General features: G+C 48.5%; 1 protein-coding gene across 1 annotated transcript; it reads left to right on the top strand.

The window, feature by feature from the left end:
* Nucleotides 1–783: 783 nt before the first annotated feature.
* On the top strand, nt 784–23,678 carry LOC121867394 (proline-rich protein 36-like; the record flags this gene model as incomplete). The annotated part of the gene is made up of 13 exons (XM_042367309.1): nt 784–850; nt 7,863–8,137; nt 8,800–8,970; nt 9,623–9,740; nt 14,637–14,919; nt 16,014–16,253; nt 17,748–18,007; nt 19,629–19,878; nt 20,040–20,146; nt 21,055–21,181; nt 22,375–22,600; nt 22,697–22,825; nt 23,558–23,678. Coding segments are annotated over exons 1-13 (2,374 nt in total), but the record flags the coding sequence as incomplete, so codon positions are not given.
* Between the last annotated feature and the right edge of the window lie 6 nt (nt 23,679–23,684).

The raw sequence follows: 23,684 nt of genomic DNA, 5'->3' as shown, positions 1-23,684 counted from the left end.
TTTCCAAATATATGCCTTATAAAACCAAAAAAATATGAAAATGCACTTTAGCTCAAAAATGGCTTAAATATGCATTTGCATATGCACATATGCAAATGCATAATTATCCTAAGCCTAGTTATAACGCTAACGCTACCGCCACCGTACCACTGGAAACAACCGTGGACAATTCAATGTGATCTATCTTTGGTGCTAACGCTACCGCGTGAATGGAATCCTAGCTTAAGAAAAAATCCCGGATACTTTTGCTGGTGCTAAGTAACAGCCGACAAACAATGGATGGGTTGGTGTGTATCACTGGGCACTGTATACAAGCCGTATACATAACTCAATCTCAAACATTAGAGCTTGAGTCATATTAAGTGACTCTGGTGATACATTATTATTATTATTATTATTATTATTATTATTATTATTATTATTATTATTATTATTATTATTATTATTATTATTATTATTATTATTATTATTATTATTATTATTATTATTATTATTATTATTGCTACAAGTTTCTATCTGTGGACTACTCCATGATAAAAACTCTGCTTAAAATATTTCTTTCTCATTTTACCATCTTTTTTTTTCTCTCTCTTTTTCCCCAATTCCTTCTTACATCTCTATTCACTCTTCTCAATCCCCTCTCCCTCTTTCTCTCTGGCGATCGATCTTAGTGTCTCCTCTTTCACACACACACACACACACACACACACACACCTCGCGTTTATATTTAACCATAAGACTTGGTCTTGTTACCCGCAGAACAGGACGGCTGCTACGTGAGTCATGAACCCTAGTCGTCTCTTTGAGCTGTTGACGGCCACTGAAGTGCTGACAACCCTTCTCTTGGCAGGTGAGTTCTGTACAGGTCTTATTATGGAAGATGTTCTCACTCTTCCCAGGCATACTAACTTACTCCCCAGTTAACTACAGTATACTCCCCAGTTATTTAGACTCCCCAGTTACCTATACTCCCCATGTATCTATACTCCACAATTATCTAGAGTATACTCCCCAGTTATATATAGTCCCAAGTTACCTATGCTTTCCATTTTTCTATACTCCCCACTTACTAATATTCAGCACTTAGCAATAGCATACCACCCATACCCCAGTTACCCACAGCATAATTCCCACCACACCCCAGCCACCCAAAGTGACACCGCACCACTCCCCACCCCACCTCTGGCATACTCCCCACTTACTTATACTCCAGTCACCCAGAGCATTCTCCTTACCTATAATCCCCAGCCACCCACAGCATAATTCCCTACTTACCCATAATTCCCAGTTACCCACAGTGATGATCCCTCACTTCACTCCATAATTCCAGCCACCCAGAGCATACCCCACCACCATACTCCCCAGCCACCTGCTAGTATACTCCTACTCACCTATACTCCCCAGCCACCACAGGATCTCACCACCTCACCCCAGTTACCTACAGTATACCCTACTTACCTATAATCTCCCCCAGCTGTTTTCACAGCATAATCTCTCATTCACTTACACTCCACTGTATAATCCACTTACTTACACCCCAGCCACTCACAGCATACACCACTCACATATCCCCAGCCACCTACAGACACCCATTTACACTTCTAGCCACCACAGCATACCCTCTACTTACTTATAATTCCCCCAGTCACCCACATACCCACTTCACCATCCCCAGTTGCATACGTACCCCACTCTATACCCCAGGCCACCCACAGCACACCCCTCACCCATACCCCCAGCCACCTACAGCATACCCCACTTACCCATAATTCCCCAGTTGCAGCATACCCCACCACCACCCACAGCACAATCTACCCCACTCCATATCCCCAGCCACCCCAGTACACCACCACGAGACCCCAGCCACCCACAGCACAATCCCTCACCCACACCCCAGCTGCCCCACACACCCCACTTCACCACACTCCAGCCACCACAGTACACCCACCACCCCACACCTCACCAGCCAGCATAATCCCACCACTATACCCCAGCCACCCACAGCATACCCACTCACCTGACACCCTGTGCCACCCAGCAACCCACTGCACCACCTCACAGACACCCCACTCACCCATATTCCCCAGCCACCCACAGCACCCCACTCACCCACACTCCACCCAGTCACCCACAGCATAATCCCACTCAATCTACACCCCAGCCACCACAGCATACCCCACCCCACACACCCCTGCCACCACAGCACACCCACTCTACCCATCCCCAGCCACCCACAGCACACCCCACCACCCATAATCCCAGCCACCCACAGCATGACCCCACCACCCACTTAACCCAGCCACCCACAGCATACCCCACTTCACTCCCCATACCCAGTCCACCCGGCCAGCACAACCCACTTACCACAACCCAGCCAACGACAGCATACCCCACTCACCCCATAACCCCAGTCACCCACAGCATAACCCCACCACCCATAACCCCAGCCCACAGCACACCCCACCACCCATATCCCGACATCCACAGCATAATCCCACCTCACCCATATCCCAGTCATTCCAGCACAATCCTGTACCCCACCCATAACCCCAGCCACCCACAGCATACCCCACCACCCACATACCCCAGCCACCCACAGCACAACTCTCACCACCCATAACCCAGCCACCCACAGCATAATCCCACCACCTTACACCCAGTCACCCACAGCACAACTACCACCCATAACTTGCGTCAATGACACAGCACTACCCTACTTACTTATACTCCCCAGCCACTCCACAGCACAATTCTACCTACTTATACCCCCAGCTACTCACAGCACACCCCACTCACCCATACCCAGTCACCTACAGCATACCCCACTTACCCATAATCCTGCGTCACCTGCCAGCATACCCTACTTCACTTATACTCCCAGTTACTCACAGCATAATCCCTCACTTACTTCATATTCCCCCCAGTTACCTACAGCATAATTCCTACTTACCTATACTCCCCAGTTACCTACAGCATACTCCTACTACATTATACTCCCCAGTTACCTACAGTATACTCTACTGCCATATGGCATCACAAAATCAGACCAAGTCCCAGGTTGCTCATCTGACTTCCTGCCTCATTTACACACGATTGCATTGTCTCAATTGTTTCTCTTACTATTAACAACACAACATACAAATATTGTTCTCAATCTTGATCATATCACATTTTCACACACACACACACACACACACACACACACACACAGACACACACACACACACACACACCACACACACACACACACACACACACACACACACACACAACACACACAACACACACACACACACACACACACACACACACACAACACACAACACACACACACACACAACACACACACACACACACACATACATATTATTATTATTATTATTATTATTATTGTCATTATTATTATTATTATTACATTTCCCCCCAGGCCCGATGCGGGTTAGTGCCCTGTACTATTAATCCCTGTAAAAAAAAATAATTATATTCTCCAAATACACTCTACATACATACAGTATACTCCCCAGGTATCTATACTCCAAAGTTACTTACAGTATACTTCCGCTTATATATACTCCTCAGTAAACCTACATCATACTTCCCAGTTACCTATATATCCCAGTTACGTACACTCCCCAGTTACCTATACTCCCCAGTTTCCTATAATTACCCAGTTACCTATACTCCCCAGTTACCAATACACCACAGTTACCAATACTCCACAGTTACGTATACTCCCCAGGTAAATGTAATCCACAGTTACCAATTCTCCCCAGTTACGTTTACTCCCCAGTTACCTATATTACTCAGTTACCTATACTTCCCATTTACTTATACTCCCCAGTAAACTATAATTTCCCATTTTAATTTATACTTCCAGTTACCTATACTTCCCAGTTAACTATACTCCCCAGTTAACTATACCCCCTAGATACCTATAATTCCTAGTTACCTATACTCCCCAGTCAACTATATTTCCCAGTTACCATACCATAGTTACCTATACCCACAGTTACCTATACTCCCCAGTTAAATATACCCACAGTTAACTATACCCCAGTTAACTATACTCCCACTCTAACTCTACCCCAGCTACCCATACACTCACATTTACCTAATCCCCATTTAACTATATTCCCCAGTTAACTATACTCTCCAGTTATCTATACTCACACTGACATTCCTATACTCATTCTCTCAATTACAATTCCCGACTTATTCCCACGGCACCACAGTTACTATGCTCCCAGTTAATTATAATTCCCAGTTAATCATACCCCTGTTAATCTATACCCCCAGTTAACTATACTCCCAGCTACCATACTCCCAGCCACTGTATCTCAGCCACTATACCCCAGTTACTTATGATCTCCAGTTACCTATACTCCCCAGTTAACTATACCTCAGTTACCTATAATTCTGTTACCTATACTCCACAGTTACCTATACCCTCAGTTATCTAGCAATACTAGTTACTCCCCAGTTACCTATAATCTCAGTGCCACCTACCCCACCACCATACCCCAGTTACCTATAATCCCAGTTCAGACCCACAGCCACCCAATCTCAGTTACCCACCCCAGCCACCACAACTCCGTGCCACTCTATACCCCCAGTCACCCATAATCCCAGTTACAATCTCAGCCACACTCTGCCATACCACACCCAGCCACCAGCAATCATTGTCACATTACTCCATAATCCCAGCATCCACTGCTTCACCCATAATTCCACACACCCAGCCACCCATACTCCAGTCCACCCAATGTGCCCATACCCCAGTCACCCATACCTCCGTTACCCATACCCAGCCACCTATACTCCAGTCAATTACACCTCCGCCACCAACACCCCAGTCACCTATAACTGCTGCCCATAATTCCAGTCACCCATACTCCCTGTGCACCTATACCCCAAGCTACCTATACCCTGGTTACCTATACTCCAGCCACCCATAATTCCTCTGTTACCTATACCCTCCGCCACCCATACTCCAGCCACCTATAATTCCCAGCTACCCATAATCCTGTCATTCAGCCACCCATATCTCCGCCACCACACCTGTGCCACCTATAATCCCAGTTACCTATACCTCCGTTACCACACTCCAGCCACCATACTCCTGCTGCCTACTCCCAGCTACCTATACTCCCCAGTTACCTATATCTCAGTTACCAATCTCCATCCCACCTCCTGTTGCCTATATACCACCAGTTACCCATATCGCAGTCACCCATACCGCCAGTTACCCATACCCCAGCACTGGTACCCATACCTATACTGCCAGCACCAGCACTCTCCAGCCACCCATACCCCAGCCACCACACCTGTCACCAACGCCAGTGCCACCTATACTCCTGTTGCCTATAGTCACCACCATACCGCCAGCCACCATACCTCCCAGTCACCCATATACCCCCAGTCACTCCATATCTCCAGCACCATACTGCTGCCACCCATACTCCTGTGCCCATACCCCTGAAGCCACCTATACCTCCACACCCCAGACCTACCCAGCACTAGGCCACCACACTCGCCAGTTACCCACACCCCAGCCACCACCCTGCCACCACACTCCAGTTACCTATACCCCTGTTGCCTATACCTCCAGCCACCTATACCCCTGTTGCCCACATACTCCCAGTTACCCACATCTCGCCAGTTACCCATACCCTAGTCACCATACATTCCCTGAGTTACCATACTCCATGTTACTCTGTTGCCTATACTCTCCAGTTACCCATACTCCACACCCATGCACTTCAGTTACCTATACCTCCAGTTACCCACATCTCAGTTACCTATACTCCAGCCACCATACCCCAGTTACCCATACCTCTGCCACTCCATACTCCAGTTACCTATACTCCCCAGTTACCCACACCCTCAGTTACCTATACTCCCCAGTAATTGCACACTTACACATCTCCATTAATTCACCACTCCCCAGTTACCCATAATTCCAGTTACCTATACCTGCCAGTTACCTATACTCCCAGTTACTCATATACTGCCAGCCTATATTCCCTGAGCCACCTATACTCGCCAGTTACCCATACTGCCAGTTACCTATACTCCTAAGTTACCTATACCCCAGTTACCACTCCACAGTTACCTATACTCTCTTCATTTAAATTTTAGCACTATAATCTCTGTCACACTCCTATTAATTACATAAGTTTTACAATTACACCAGTTACCTATACTCCCAGTTACCCATACCTGAATACATTCTCCACACCTATACTTCCAGCTATATACTCCAGTTGCCTATACTTCCAGTTATCTAGACTCGAGACTATAATTTGTTGATATTCTCAATGATACCTCATATTCTAAATTATACTCCATGGTTAACTATACTTCCTAGCCACTATACTCCCAGTCAACTATAATTCTATTACCTATACTTCACAGTTACCTATACTCCATAGTTAACTATACTTCCAGTTACCTATGTCTCAGTTACTTATACTCCCCAGTTAACTATACTACCCAGTTAACTATCCTCCCAGTTAACTATATTATACAGTTACCAATACTCCCAGTTACCTATACTCCCACTATCATACTCCCCAGTTAACTATACTCCTAGTTACCATAATTCCCAGTTACCTATATCCCCAGTAACTTTACTCCTGTTCCTATACTTCACAATTACCTATATCCACAGTTACCTATAATTCCCTGTTATACATAATTCCCAATAGAATATAATTCCCAGTTAACAATACCCAGCCACCTATACCTACAGTTACCTATAATCCCCATTTACCTATACTCTCAGGCATTGCCTCTCCAGTTACCTATACTCTCCAGGCATCTATACTCCCCAGTACCTGCCTCTCCAGTTATCTACTCCCAGTGCATTATACTCTCCAGGCATCTGCTCTCCCCCAGTTACCTATACTCCCATTTGCCTATACTCTCCAGGCATCTATACTCCCCAGTGCCTATACTCGTCCTATACTCCAGGCATCTATACTCCCCAGTTACCTGTCTCCAGTTACCTATACTCCCCAGTACCTATACTCTCAGGCATCTATATCCAGTTACCTGTATGCAGTTGCTCAGGTGCCTATGCTCTCCGGGCATCTATACTCCCCAGTTACCTTCACCAGACATCTACTCCTAGTGCCATATACAGTTACCTATACTCCCCAGTGCCTATATCCCAGTTACCTATACTCTCCAGGCATCTATACTCCCCATTTTCTCTCCCCAGTTACCTATACTCTCCTAGTTGCCTCTACTCTCCAGTTACTATACTGTCCAGGCTCTATACTCCCCAGTTACCTATACTCCCCAGTTACCTATACTCCCCAGTTACCTATACTCTCCAGGCATCTATCTCCCCCAGTTACCTGTACTCCCCAGTTACCTATTCTCTCCAGGCATCTATATACAGGTGCCTTTGCTCCCCAGTGCCTATACTCTCCAGTTCCTATACTCTCAGGGCATCTATACTCCCAGTTACCTATACTCTCAGGCATCTACTCCCCAGTTACCTATGCTCACCGGGCATCTATACTCTGATTGCCTATGCTCCCCAGTGCCTGCTCCCCATTTGCCCTATGTCATTTACCTATACTCTCCAGGCATCTACACTCCCCAATTACCTATACCCAGTTACCTATACTCTCAGGCATCTGCTCCCCAATTGCCTATACTCCCAATTACCTGCTCCCCAGTTACCTATATCGCAGATGCCTCTCCAGGCATCTATACTCCCCCAGTTACTATCTCAGAGCATCTCTCCTCCCCAATTACCTATACTCTCCAGGCATCTATGCTCCCCAGTGCCTATACTCCCCAGTGCCTATGCTCCCCAGTTACCTATACTCTCAGGCATCTATACTCCCCAGTTACCTACTCCCCGGTACCCTGCTCCCAGGGTGCCTATGCTCCCCAGTTATCTGCTCCCCAGTTTTCTCTCCAGGCATCCTGCTCACAGTTACCTACTCCCCAGTTACCTATACTCCGGGCATCTTGCTCCCCAGATACCTATGCTCTCCCGGGCATCTATACTCCCCAGTTACCTATACTCGTTACCGATACTCTCAGGCATCTGCTCCCCAGTTACGCCTGCTCCCAGTGCCCTACTCTCAGCATCTATTCTCCCCAGTTTACCTATACTCAGGCATATATACTCTCCAGTGCCTGCTCCCCAGTTACCTCTCCCCAGTTTCAACTCTAGGCATCTCCCAATTACCTATACTCTCCAGGCATCTATATACATTACCTATACTCTTCAATTACCTACTCTCCAGGCATCTATACTCCCCAGTGCCTATACTCCCCAGTTACCTATACTCCAGGCATCTATACTCCCCAGTTGCCTATACTCTCCAGGCATCTCTACTCCCAGTTATTTTTACTCTCCAGGCATCTATGCTCCCCGGTGCCTATACTCTCATTACCTATACTCTCCAAGCATCTATACTCCCATTATCTCTCTGGTGCCTGCTCAGTCATCTATGCTCCCCAGTTACCTATACTCTCCATTACTTATACTCTCCAGGCATCTTTACTCCCCAGTTACCTATACTCCCCAGTTACCTATGCTCTCAGTACCTATACTCTCCAATCTTTACTCCCCAGTTACCTATACTCCCCAGTTACCTATACTCTCCAGCTACCTATACTCCCCAGTTACCTATACTCTCAGGCATCTTGCTCCCCAGTTACCTATACTCCCCAGTTACCTATACTCTCAAGCATCTCTCTCCCCAATTATCTATACTCCTTAGTTACCTATACTCTCCAGTGCATCTATACTCCCCAGTTACCTATACTCTCCAGTTGCTTATACTCTCAGGCATCTTCTCCCCAGTGCCTATGCTCCCCAGTTACCTATATCTCCAGTTACCTATATCTCAGGCATCTTTCCCTGATTACCTATGCTCCCCAGTTGCCTATACTCCAGCTACCTGCTCCCCAGTTACCTATATTCTCCAGGCATCTTTGCTCCCAGTGCCTATACTCCCCAGTTACCTATACTCCCCAGTGCCTATACTCTCAAGCATCTATACTCCCCAGTTACCTATACTCCTCAGTACCTATACTCTCCAGTGCATCTATACTCCCCAGCACCTATACTCCCTCGTTGCCTATACTCTCAGGCATCTATACTCCCCAGTTACCTATTCTCTCAGGCTTCTATCTCCCCGTTACCTATATCCCCAGTGCCTATCTCCAGCATCCTTGCTCTCCAGGCATCTATACTCCCCAGTTACCTATACTCTCCAGGCATCTATACTCCCCAGTTACCTATACTCTCCAGGCATCTATACTCCCCAGTTACCTATACTCTCGGTGCTTACACTCTCCAGGCATCTTTGCTCCCCAGTTACCTATGCTCCCCAGTTGCCTATGCTCCCCAGTTACCTATGCTCTCCAGTTACCTATACTCTCCAGGCTTTGCTCCCCAGTTACTATACTCCCCAGTGCCTATACTCCCAGTTGCCTATACTCTCAGGCATCTATGCTCTCCAGGCATCTGTGCTCTGATTGCCTATGCTCCTCTCCGGCATCTCTCTCCCCAGTTGCCTATTCTCTCCAGGCATCTCTGCCTCCCGGTACCTATATCGGTACACCTGCTCTCCCAGTTACCTATACTCTCCAGGCATCTGCCTCCCCAGTACCTATACTCTCTCAGGCATCTACTCTCCCCAGTGCCTACTCTCGCTCTGCTCCCATTGCCTGCTACTACTCCAGCATCTACTCCCAGTACCTGTCCTCCGGTACCTGCCACTCCCAGTACCTTTACTCCCCAGGCCTATCGCTTCCAGTACCTATACTCTCCCAGGCATCTGCCTCAGTTTTCTCTCCCATTACCTATACTCTTTACCTCTACTCCCCAGTAACCTTTACTCCCAATTTGCCTATATTCTCCAGTTACCTATATCTCAGGCATCTGCTCTCAGTCACCTGCTCCCCAGTTGCCTATACTCAGGCATCTATACTCCCCGTGCCTGCCCTCTCCAGGCATCTATATTCCCCGGTACCTACTCACAGTTACTTCTCCCATTTTACCTATACTCTCCAGCTATACTCCCAGTGCCTCTCTCCAGGCATCTATATACAGTGTCTACTCCCAGTACCTATACTCTCCAGGCTTGTCTTACTCCCAGGTTACCTATACTCCCCAGTTACCTATACTCTCCAGCATCTACTCCCCAGTACCTATACTCCCCAGTTACCTCTCCGTACTTACTTCCAGTCATCTCTGTACTCCCCAGTACCTATACTCCCCAGTACCTATACTCTCAGTCATCTATACTCCCCAGTACCTATACTCCCCAGTTACCTATACTCCCCAGTTCTATACTCCCAGTTATCTATACTCCCCAGTTCCTATTCTCCAGGCATCTTTACTCTCCCTTACCTGATGTTGCCTATACTCTCCCGGCATCTATATACAGTTGCCTGCTCTCGGTACCTGCTACTCCTAGTTACATCTCTCCCCAGTTACCTACTCTCAGTTACCTACTCTCAGTTATCTCTACTCCCAGTGTCTATCTCCCCAGTACCTATACTCTCCAGTCATCTACTCCTCAGTACCTTACTCCCAGTACCTGCCAGTCATCTATACTCCCCAGTTACTATGCTCCCCAGTTCCTATACTCTCAAGCATCTTTACTCCCCATTTACCTATACTCCTAAGTACCATATACTCTCCCAGTACCTATACTCTGGTGCCTATACTCCCCATTTCCCGGTGCCCTTTTACAGGCATCTTACTCCCCACCTGCTCTCTTTCTCTCAGGTATCTATACTCCCCGTTGCCTATGCTCCTGGTATCTAATACTCTTCAGTTACCCCAGTACCTGCTTCGTTACCTATACTCTCCCAGTTATCCTGCTCTCAGTTACCTGCTCCCCGGTTCCTACTCTCCCGGTACCTATACTCCCCAGTGCCCTGCTCTCCGGCATCTTTACTGCCCGGTTACCTGCTCTCCCGGCATCTGTTCTCCCCAGTTACCTATACTCCCCAGTTCCCTGCTCAATCTCCCCAGTTACCTATACTCCCCAGTACCTATTCTCCATGCATCTGTGCTCCCCAGTTGCTACTTCCTCATTGCTATACTCCCCAGTTACCTATGTCCAGTCATCTATACTCCCCAGTTACCTATACTCCTAGTTGCCTATACTCTCCAGGCACCTATACTCTGTTACCCCAGATTACCTATTTTCTGCTCCAGTTGCCTAACTCCCCAGTTACCTATACTCCATTTGTCCTGCTCCCCAGATTCCTCCAGGCATCTTGCTCCCCAGTGCCTATACTCTCCAAGCATCTATACTCCCAGTTACCTACTTCTCCCAGTACCTATACTCTCCCGGCATCCTATTCTCCCAGTACCTACTCTCCCCAGTACCTGCTCTCCTCGGTACCTATACTCTCCATGTTACTCCCCAGTATTATCTCTCCCTGGTACCTGTACTCCCCAGTTACTACTCTCCCAGTTACCTTCTCCCCAGTTCTATCTTTCTCCCAGTGCCTATGCTCCCCAGATTGTTACCTATACTCCCAGTTACCTGTACTCCTCAGTTGCCTATACTCTCCGGTGCCTGTGCTCCCCGATTACCTACTCGTTACCTTGTTGGTTGCCTATGCTCTGCCCTATGCATACCTGGTGTCCCTCCCCAGTTACCTATACTCCCCAGTTCTTCCCAGTTATCTATGCTCCCAGTTCCTATACTCCCCAGTATCTATACTCTCAGTACCTATACTCTCCAGTACCTACTCCCCGGTACCTATACTCCCCAGTACCTGCTCTCTTTGACCTATGCTCCCAGTACCTATACTCCCAGTACCTATACTCCCTGTACCTATACTCCCAGTTACCTATATACAGTTACTATCTCCGTCTCTCCAATCTTGCTCCCGGTCTATACTCTCAGGTACCTGTTCCCTTTTCTCTGCCCAATTTACCTATACTCTCAGTTATCTATACTCCCCAGTTACCTATACTCCCGTTGCCTATACTCCCCGGTGCCTATACTCCCCAGGCTCTGATTACCTATACTCCCCAGTTCTATACTCCCCAGTTACTATATCTCCAACTTGTTTTGCCTGTTCTTTCCGGTTGCCTCTCCAGTTTATCTTTTACTTCCAGTTACTTGCCTCTCCAGTCATCTATGCTCTTTTTTTTTCTCCCCAGTTACCTATATCTCAGTATACTCCCCAGTTACCTATGCTCTCAGGCATCTATACATCAGTGACCTATACTCCCACAGTACCTACAGTATACTCCTACTTACCTATTCTCTAGTTACCTACAGTATACTCTTACCCTATACTCCCCAGTTACCTACAGTTATGCTCTTATGACCTATACTCCCCAGTTACCTACAGTATACTCCTGCTTACTATACTCCCCAGTTGCCTACAGTATACACCTACTTACCTATACTCCCAGTTACCTACAGTATGCACTTGCTGCCTACTCCCCAGTTACCTACAGTATGCTCTTGCAGCCTATACTCCCCAGTTACCTCAGTATACTCTTACTTCTACTCCCCAGTTACCTACACTGCTCCTACATACTAATACTCCCAGTACCTACAGTATACACCTACTTACCCCTGCTCCACAGTACAGTATACTCTTACCCAGCCTATTCTCCCCAGTACCTACAGTATAATCTTACTACCTATACTCCCCAGTTACCTACAGTGTCTCTTGACCTATACTCCCCAGTTACCTACAGTATACTCCCTACATACTATACTCCCCAGTTACCTACAGTATACACCTACTTACCTATACTCACAGTTACCTACAGTATGCTCTTGCTGACCTATTCTCCCAGTTACCTACAGTAATCTTACTGACCTACTCCCCAGTTACTTCTGGTATGCTCTTGCTGACCTATACTCCCAGGTTACCTACAGTATATTCTTACTGACCTATATTCCCAGTTACTTTCAGTATGCCCTTACTGACCTATCTCCCCAGTTACCTACAGTATAATCTTACTGCCTATACTCCCCGTTACCTACAGTATACTCTTACTGACCTATACTCCCAGAGTACCTACAGTATATTCTTGACCTATATTCCAATTACTTTCAGTATACCCTTACTGACCTATACTCCCCAGTTACTACAGTAAACTCTACTTACCTATACTCTCCCAGTGCCTATAGTATACTCTTGCAGCCTACTCTCCCCAGTTACCTACAGTATAATCTTACTGACCTATACTCTGTTACCTACAGTATATTCTTACTTCCTATACTCCCAGTTACCTACAGTATACTCCTACTTCCCTCTACTCCCCAGTTACCTGCAGTATGCTCTTGCTTATCTATACTCCCATTGCCTACAGTATGCTCTCTTACCTACTCTCCCCGATTTACTACAGTATGCTACTACTTACCTATCTCCCATTTACCTATACTCCCCAGTTACCTATACTCTCCAGCATCTGTCCCAGTTACCTAAGCTTTCTCAGGCATCTATACTCCCAGTACCTATACTCTCCAAGCATCTATACTTCCACAGTACCTACTCCCAGTACCTATACTCTAATCTATTCTCCCAGTACCTATGCTCTCCAGGCTCTACATCCAGTACCTACTCCCAGTTACCTCTACTCCCAGTTACCTATACTACCCAGTACCTATACTCTCCCAGGCATCTATACTCACAGTTCCTGCCTCTCCAGACATCTATACTCCCCAGTGCCTGTACTCTCCAGGCATCCTATGCTCCCCAGTTACCTATACTCTCCCAGGCATCTATCTCCCCAGTTGCCTGTACTCTCCAGGGCATATTCCTCACTTTGGCCACCTATACTCTCCAGGCATCTATACTCCCCAGTTACCTATACTCTCCAGGCATCTACACTCCCCAGTTACCTATACTCCCCAGTGCCTGCTCTCCAGGCATCTATATCCTCAGTTACCTATACTCCCCATTTACCTCTACTCCCCAGTTACCTTTACTCCCACAGTTGCCTATATTCTCCAGTGCCTATACTCTCCAGGCATCTGTCTCCCCAGTTACCTATACTCCCAGTTACCTACTCCCCAGTTACCTACTACTCTCCAATCTACTGCTCCCCAGGCTCCTGCTACTCTCAGGCATCTATACTCCCAGTACCTATACTCTCCTGGCATCAATACTCCTCAATTTACCTATACTCTCCAGGCATCTATACTCCCTAGTTGCCCTATACTCCAGGCATCTATACTCCCCAGTTATCTGCTGCTCACCCGAGCATCTATACTCCCCAGTTACCTACTCTCCAGGCATCCTGCTCCCCAGTTACCTATACTCTCCAGGCATCTATACTCCCCCAATTACCTATACTCTCCAGGCATCCTCCCCAGTAACCTATACTGTCCAGGCATCTTTACTCCCAGTTACCTATACTCCCCAGTGCCCTCTCCAGGCATCTATACTCCCAGTGCCTATGCTCTCCAGTGCTTCTCTCTTCAGGCATCTGCTTCCCCAGTTACCTATACTCCCCAGTACTATACTCTCCAGGCATCCTAACTCCCCAGTACCTATACTCTCCCAGCATCTCTACTCCCCAGTTACCCTACTTAGTACCTATACTCCCAGTTAGCTCTCTCCAGTTACCTATACTCTCCAGGCATCTATACTCCCCAGTTACCTATACTCTCCAGGCATCTATGCTCCCCAGTTACTGTACTCTCCAGGCATCTATGCTCCCCGTTGCCTGCCTCCCCAGTGCCTATACTCTCAGGCATCTGCCACTCCCCAGTTACCTACACTCTCCAGCATCTGCCCAGTTACCTATACTCTCCAGGCATCTATACTCCCCAGTGCCTCTCACTCTCCAGGCATCTCTCCCCAGCCTTCTGCTCTCCAGGCATCTTTACTCCCCAGTGCACTCTTTCCCCAGTGCCTTACTCTCCAGGCATCTACTCCCATTGCCTATGCTCTCCAGTTACTATACTCTTCAGTATCGCTTTCCCCAGTACCTACTACTCCCCAGTTACCTATACTCTCCAGGCATCTCGCTCCCCAGTTACCTATACTCCAGCATCTCTACTCCCCAGTTACCTATACTCCCCCAGTACCTATACTCCCCCAGTTACCTGCTCTCCGGTGCCTATACTCTCCAGGCATCTATACTCTGATTGCCTGCTCTCTCCAGGCATCTATACTCCCCGGTGCCTATACTCTCCAGCATCTGCCTCCCCAGTGCCTCTACTCACCAGTTACCTACCTCCAGGCATCTATACTCCCCAGGTACCTGCTCTCCCCAGTCCCTATACTCTCCCAGGCATCTTTCTCCCCAGTACCTATACTCTCCCGGCATCTTTACTCCCAGTACCTATACTCCTAATTGCTTATACTCTCCAAGCATCTACTCTCCCCAGTTCCTATACTCTCCCACCTGCTTCTCCCCGTTACCTGCTCCCCAGTTACCTATACTCTCCAGGCATCTACTCCCCAGTGCTGTCTCTCCAGGCATCTATACTCCCCAGTTACCTACTGCTCCCCAGTTTGCCTATACTCTCCCGCCTATACTCCCCAGTTGCCTATTACAGTTACCTATACTCTCCCAGCATCTATGCTCCCAGTTGCCTATATCCCCGGTGCCCCGCACTCTGCAGTGCCTATACTCTCCCAGGCATGCTTATACTCCCCAGGCACCTACTCTCCCCGGTACCTATACTTCCCAGTTACCTATAGTCTCCGAGCATCTCTATAATTATCTACACTCCCCAGTTACCTATACTCTCCAGGCATCTATACTCCCGTACCTATACTCCCCAGTACCTATACTCCAGGCATCTATACTCCCCAGTTACCTATACTCCCCAGTACCCATACTCTCAAGCATCTAGATTCCCCAGTTACCTATACTCTCCAGCATTATATGCTCCCCCAGTGCCTATATTCTCAGGCATTTTATACTTCCCAGTTATACTCTCCAGGCATCTTACTCCCAGTTACCTATAATCCCCAGTTACCTATACTCTCCAGTTACCTATGTCTCCAGGCATCTATATTCTGATTGCCTATATCCCCAGTTACCTATATACTCCCCATTTTACTTCTCTGGGCATCTATATTCCCAGTTACCTATACTCCCCAGTGCCCTGCTCTCGGTACCTACCTGTCCCCGGTGCCTATACTCTCCAGTACCTATACTCTCCAGGCATCTATACTCCCCAGTTACCTATATCCCCAGTTACCTACTCTCCCCAGTTACTACTCTCTCCAGGCATCTATACTCCCCAGTTACCTATACTTCCCAGTCCTGCTCTCCGGTTACCTACTCTCTCCAGGCATCTATACTCCCCAGTTACCTATGCCTCCAGGCTCTGCTGCTCCCCAGTTACCCCTAACTCTCCAGGCATCTATACTCCCCAGTTACCTCTCCCCAGTTACCTATTTTCTCAGCATCTATACTCCCCAGTTACCTCTACTCTGATTACCCTGCTCCCCAGTTACCTATACTCCCATTTGCTTCTCTCTAGGCATCTATATTCCCCAGTGCCCACTCCCCAGCTACCTATCTCCAGTACCTATACTCCCCAGTACCTATACTCTCCAGTTACCTATACTCTCCAGGCATCTATACTCCCCAGTGCCTACTGTCCCCAGTGCCTACTCTCCCAATTTACCTATACTCTCCCGGCATCTACTCTCCCCCAGTGCCTATACTTCCCAGTTACCTACTCTCCAGTGCCTATACTCTCCAGGCATCTATGCTCCCCAATTTGCCTGCCCTCCAGGCATCTATGCTCCCCAGTTACCTATACTCTCCAGGCATCTATATCCCCAGTTACCTCTACTCCCCAGTTACCTATTTTCTCCCGAGCATCTATGCTCCCCAGTGCCTCTGCTCTCCAGTTACCTATACTCCCCAGTTACCTATGCTCTCCAGGCATCTATACTCCCCAGTTACCTACTCCAGGCATTTATATACAGTTACCTATACTCTCCAGGCATCTATACTCCCAGTTACCTATACTCTCCAGCATCTATACTCCCCAGTGCCTATACTCCCGGCATCTACTCTCCCCGGTACCTATACTCCCCATTTGCTATGCTCTCCCTTCATCTATACTCCCCAGTTTTCTCTCCCAGTGCCCTTACTCTCCGGCATCCTCTCCCCAGTACCTATACTCTCCAGTACCTGCTTACTCCCCAGGTACCTATACTCTCCAGGCATCCTATACTCCCCAGTTACCTATACTCCCCAGTACCTGCTTACTCCCAGTTACCTATACTCTCCAGGCATCTATACTCCCAGTTACCTATATCTGGTGTCTATGCTCCCAGTTGCCTGCTCTGATTGCCTATACAGTGCCCTATATCCAGTTACTATACTCTCCAGGCATCTATACTCTCATTGCCTATACTCCCCAGTTACCCTGTACTGCTTCTAGATTTGCCTCTCTCTCCAGTTACCTATACTCTCCAGGCATCTACTCTCCCCAGTTACCTATACTCCCCAGTACCTATACTCCCCAGTTCCCCTACGCTTTCTCCAGCATCTGCCTCCCCGGTACCTGTACTTCCCAGTTACCTATTCTCCAGGCATCTATACTCCCAGTTACCTTTACTCCCCAGTGCCTATACTCTCCAGTACCTGCTCTCCCAGGCATCACTGTCTCCCAGTTACCTATACTCTCCAGGCATCTATGCTCCCCAGTTACCTATACTCACCAGGCATTTATACTCCCCCAGTGCCTATGCTCCCAAGTTACCTATACTCCCCCATTTGCCTATACTCCCCATTTACCTATACTCTCCAGGCATCTACACTCTGATTCCTGCTCCCCAGTTACCTATGCTCTCCAGGCATCCTATGCTCTCGGTGCCTCTACTCCCCCAGTTACCTATACTCTGATTACCTATATCCCCAGTCCCTATACTCTCCAGGCATCTGCCTCCCCAGTTACCCTACTCTCCAGGCATCTCCCCTCCCCCAGTTACCTATACTCTCCAGGCATCTGCTCTCCCCCAATTACCTATACTCCCCAGTTACCTATGCTCCCCAGTGCCTACTCTCCAGGCATCTATACTCCCCAGTGCCTCCCCAGTTACCTATACTCCCCAGTTACCTATACTCCCCGGTGTCCTGCTCCCAGACCTACTCTCTCCAGGCATCTGCTCCCCAGTTACCTACCCTCCCCAGTTACCTGCTCTCCCAGGCATCTATACTCCCCAGTTACCTATACTCTCCAGGCATCTATGCTCCCCAGTTACCTGCTCCCCGGTCCTGCCATACTCTCCAGGCATCCTATACTCTGATTACATATACTCCCAGTTGCTTATGCTCTCCAGGCATCTATTCATACGGTGCCTATATACTCCGGCATATATACTCTCAGGCATATATATCCGGTACCTGCTCCCCAGTTACTCCTTTCTCCAGCATCTGCCTCCCCAGTACCTGCTCAGCTTGTCTACTCTCCCCAGTACCTACTCTCTTGTTTACCTATACTCTCCCAGCATCTCTCCCAGTACCTACTCCCCAGTACTACTCTCCAAGCATCTATACTCCCCAGTGCCTACTCCCAGCTTGTCTCTCTACTCCCAGTATTTTTACTCTCCAGGCATCTATACTCCCCAGTACCTATACCCAGTACCTATACTCTCCAGCTTGCTATACTCCCCGGTATCTATACTCCCCAGTTACCTATACTCTCCAGTGCATCTATACTCCCCAGTGCCTATACTCTCCAGTTGCTTATACTCAGGCATCTTTACTCCCAGTTACCTATACTCCCCAGTACCTGCTCTCCAGTGCCTATACTCTCCAGGCATCTTTACTCCCCAGTTGCCTGCCTCCCCAATTTCTGCTCTCCCTTCCTATATACAGTACCTATACTCTCCAGTCTTACTCCCCAGTTACCTATATCAGTTACCTATACTCTCCAACATCTATATAATTGTCTATACTCCTAGTACCTATACTCTCCCAGTGCATCTATACTCCCCAGTGCCTATACTCTCCAGTGCCCCACTCACTCTCAGCTATCTATACTCCCAGTACCTATACTCCCCAGTTACCTATACTCTCCAGTACCCTATACTCTCCAGGCTCTTTACTCCCCAGTTACCTGCTCCCCAGTACCTGCTCCCTTTACCTATACTCCCCAGTGCCTATATTCTCCCAGGCATCTTTACTCCCCAGTGCCTGCTGCTCCCCAGTTACCTGCTCCCAGTTCTACTCTCCAAGCATCTATATCCAGTTGTCTATACTCCTCAGTACCTATACTCTCCAGTGCATCTATACTCCTTCCTACCTGCTCTCATTGCCTATACTCTCCAGGCATCTACTACTCCCCAGTTACCTATTCTCTCCAGGACTTCTATACTCCCCAGTTACCTACCTCTCCCCTATACTCTCCAGTGTCTATACTCTCCAGCATCCTACTCCCCAGTTACCTATACTCTCAGGCATCTACTCCCCAGTACTATACTCTCCAGGCTCTATACTCCCCAGTGCCTATACTCTCCCAGTGCCCTCTCCAGGCATCTTTACTCCCCCACCTATACTCCCCAGTTACCTGCTCCCAGTGCCTACTCTCCAGTTACCTATACTCTCCAGGCTTTGCTCCCCCAGTTACTATGCTCCCCAGTGCCTATACTCCCAGTTGCCTATACTCTCAGGCATCTATACTCTCCAGGCATCTATACTCTCATTGCCTATGCTCCTCCCGGCATCTCTCTCCCCAGTTGCCTGTTCTCTCCCGGCATCCCCGCCTCCACGGTGCCTATATACGTACCACCTGCTCTCCCAGTTACCTATACTCTCCAGGCATCTGCCTCCCCAGTACCTACTACTCTCCAGGCATCTGCTCTCCCCAGTGCCTACTCTCGCTCTGCTCCCATTGCCTGCTACATACTCCAGCATCTACTCCCAGTACCTATCCTCCGGTACCTGCCACTCCCAGTACCTTTACTCCCCAGGCCCTTTCGCTTTCTCAGTACCTATACTCTCCCAGGCATCTGTCCTCCAATTTCCTCTCCCAATTACCTTTACTCATTTACCTCTACTCCCCAGTAACCTTTACTCCCAAGTTGCCTATATTCTCCAGTTACCTATATACTCAGGCATCTGCTCCCAGTACCTACTCCCCAGTTGCCTATACTCAGGCATCTATGCTCCCCGGTGCCTGCACTCTCCAGGCATCTATATTCCCCGGTACCTACTCATCATTCACTTCTCCCATTTTACCTATACTCTCCAGCTATACTCCCCAGTGTCCCTCTCTCCAGGCATCTATATACAGTGTCTACTCCCAGTACCTATACTCTCCAGGCATGCTTTACTCCCATTTTACCTATACTCCCCAGTTACCTATACTCTCCCACTGCATCTATGCTCCCCAGTACCTATACTCCCAGTTACCTCTCCAGTACTTATAATATCCAGGCATCTATTTACTCCCCAGTACCTATACTCCCCAGTACCTATACTCTCAGTCATCTATACTCCCCAGTACCTATACTCCCCAGTTACCTATACTCTCCAGTGTCTATACTCCCAGTTGTCTATACTCCCCAGTTTCCTATACTCCAGGCATCTTTACTCCCCATTTTACCTCATGTTGCCTGCCTGCTCTCCCGGTCATCTATATCCAGTTCCTGCTCCCCCGGTGCCTACTACTCCCAGTCACTCTGCCTCCCCAGTTACCTACTCCCAGTTACCTACTCTCAGTCATCTCTACTCCCAGTGTCTATACTCCCCAGTACCTATACTCTCCCAGTCATCTACTCCTCAGTACCCTACTCCCAGTGCCTGCCAGTCATCTATACTCCCCAGTGTCTATACTCCCCAGTGCCTATACTCTCCAGCATCTTTACTCCCCATTTACCTATACTCCTCAAGTTACCTATACTCTCCCACTACATCTATACTCCGGTACCTATACTTCCCCAGTTACCTGCCTGGTGCCCCTGTATCCAGGCATCTTTACCCTCCCCACCTGCCACTCCTAGTTTCTCTCCAGGCATCTATACTCCCCAGTTGCCTATGTCTCCAGGCATCTATATACGGTACCTGCTCACAGTTACTCCCAGTACCTGCTCTCGGTTACATATACTCTCCAGGCATCCCACTCACAGTTACCTGCTCCCCGGTGCCTACTCTCCCCAGTACCTATACTCTCCAGTACCCTGCTCTCCGAGCATCTTTACTGCCCAGTATCCCTACTCTCCCGAGCCTCTATACTCCCCAGTTACCTATACTCCCCAGTACCCTGCTACAATCTATACTCCCCAGTTACCTATACTCCCCAGTACCTATACTCCCTGCATCTATACTCCCCAGTTACCTACTTGCTCTGATTGCCTATACTCTCCAGTTACCTGTTCCAGGCATCTTTACTCCCCAGTTACCTATACTCCTAGTTGCCTATACTCTCCAGGCATCTATACTCTGTTCCACCGCCAGGCATCTGCCTTATTCTGCTCCCCAGTTGCCTGCTACCCCAGTTACCTATACTCCATTTGTCCTGCTCCCCAGTATTTTCTCCTCCAGGCACGCCTACTCCCCAGTGCCTAAACTCTCCAGGCATCTATACTCCCAGTACCTACGCTCCCAGTACCCTGCTCTCCCAGCATCCTATTCTCCCAGTACCTATACTCCCCAGTACCTGCCTCTCCCCGGTATCTATACTCTCCATGTTTACTCCCCAGTATATATTCTCTCCCTGGCATCTGTACTCCCAGTTTACTACTACTCCCAGGTTACCTTCTCCCCAGTTCTATCTTTACTCCCAGTATCTATACTCTCCCAGCATCTGCCATGATTACCTATACTCCCAGTTACCTACTCTCCTCAGTTGCCTATGCTCTCCAGTGCATCTTTGCTCTTGATTACCTATGCTCTGATTGCCTATGCTCTCATTACCTATGCTCTACCCTATACTCTCCATTTACCTCTATGTCTCCTCCCCAGTTACCTATACTCCCCATTTCTTCCCAGTTACCTATACTCCCAGTGCCTACCTACTCCCCAGTATCTATACTCCCAGTACCCTACTCCCCAGTACCTACTCCCCAGTACCTATACTCCCCAGTACCTATCTCTCTCTGGCATCTATACTCCCCAGTACCTATACTCCCAGTACCTATACTCCCCAGTACCTATACTCCCCAGTTACCTATATACAGTTCTACTCTCCCGGTACCCCACTCTCCAGGCATCTTTACTCCCCAGTGTCTATACTCTCCAGGCACTCTGCTACCCCATTTTCTCTCCCCAATTTACCTATACTCTCCCTGGCATCTATGCTCCCCAGTTACCTATACTCCAGTTGCCTGTACTCCCCGGTATCTATACTCTCCAAGCATCTGCCACTTGATTGCCTATACTCCCCAGTGCCTATACTCTCCAGTTACATATGCTCTCCAGCATCTGCTCCCCAGTGCCACCCCAGTGCCTGTTCCTCAGTACCCTGCTCTCTCCAGTGCCTGCAGCATCTCTCCCCGGTACCTGCCTCTCCAGTACCTGCTCTCAGTACACCTGCCTCTCCAGGCATCCTGCCTCGGTACCTGCCACGTACCTGCCACGGTACCTGCCTCTCCCGGTACTTGCCTCTCCAGGCATCTTTACTGCCCGGTGTCTGCTACTCTCCCGGGCCTCTGCTCCCCGGTACTATACTCCCCAGTACCTATGCTCCAGGCTTGTCTGCTACTCCCCAGTTACCTATACTCCCAATACTACTCTCCCGTATCTTACTCTCCCCAGGTACCTATGGTCCCCAGTTACCTGCTCTGCAGTGCCTATGCTCTCCAGTGCATCTGCTCCCCCGGTGCCTATAGTCCCAGTGCCTGCCTCTGTGGTACCTATACTCTCCAGTGCATCTATACTCCCCAGGTACCTATACTCCCCAGTACCCCTGCAGTACCTATAGTCTCCAGGCATCCCTACTCCCCAGTATCTATACTCAGCTGTCTATACTCCCCAGTACCTATACTCCCCAGTACCTATACTCTCCAGCATCTATTCTCCCCAGTTACCTATACTCCCCCAGTACTACTCTCCAGTGCATCTTACTCCCAGTACCTGGTCCCCAGTACCTATACTCTGCAGTACCTACTCTCCAGTGCATCTACTCCCCAGTTACCTATAGTCCCCAATTACCTATACTCTCCAGTTACCTATACTCTCCAGTGCATCTATACTCCCCAGTTACCTATACTCCCAGTGCCTATACTCTCCAGTGCATCTATACTCCCCAATTGCCTATACTCCCCAGTTACCTATACTCTGCAGTTACCTATACTCTCCAGGCATCTATACTCCCCCAGTTACCTATAGTCCCCGGTACCCTTACTCTGCAGTGCCTGCTCTCCAGTGCATCATCTCCCCAGTACCTATGGTCCCAGTACCTATACTCTGCAGTACCTATAGTCTCCAGGCATCCCTACTCCCCAGGCATCTATACTCTCCAGGCATCTATACTCCCCGGTGCCCTCTCTCCAGTCACCTACTTCCCAGTACCTGCTCTCCAGCATCTATATACGGTACCTGTCTCCCGGTACTATACTCTCCAGTACCTGCCTCCAGTGCATCTATATTCCCCGGTACTATGTTGCCTCTCTGCAGTGCCTCTCTCTCCAGTGCATCTATACTCCCCAGTACCTGAGCCCAGTTACCTATACTCTGCAGTTGCCTGTGTCTCCAGGCATCCCTACTCCCCAGGCATCCTATGCTCTCCAAGCAATGCGTAACT

This window comes from Homarus americanus, unplaced genomic scaffold (assembly GCF_018991925.1).
Source record: "Homarus americanus isolate GMGI-L3 unplaced genomic scaffold, GMGI_Hamer_2.0 scaffold8573, whole genome shotgun sequence".
NCBI classification, from domain to species: domain Eukaryota; kingdom Metazoa; phylum Arthropoda; class Malacostraca; order Decapoda; family Nephropidae; genus Homarus; species Homarus americanus.
The sequence above is the reverse complement of the archived record's forward strand: the minus strand, read 5'-3'. Positions and strand labels throughout refer to the sequence as shown.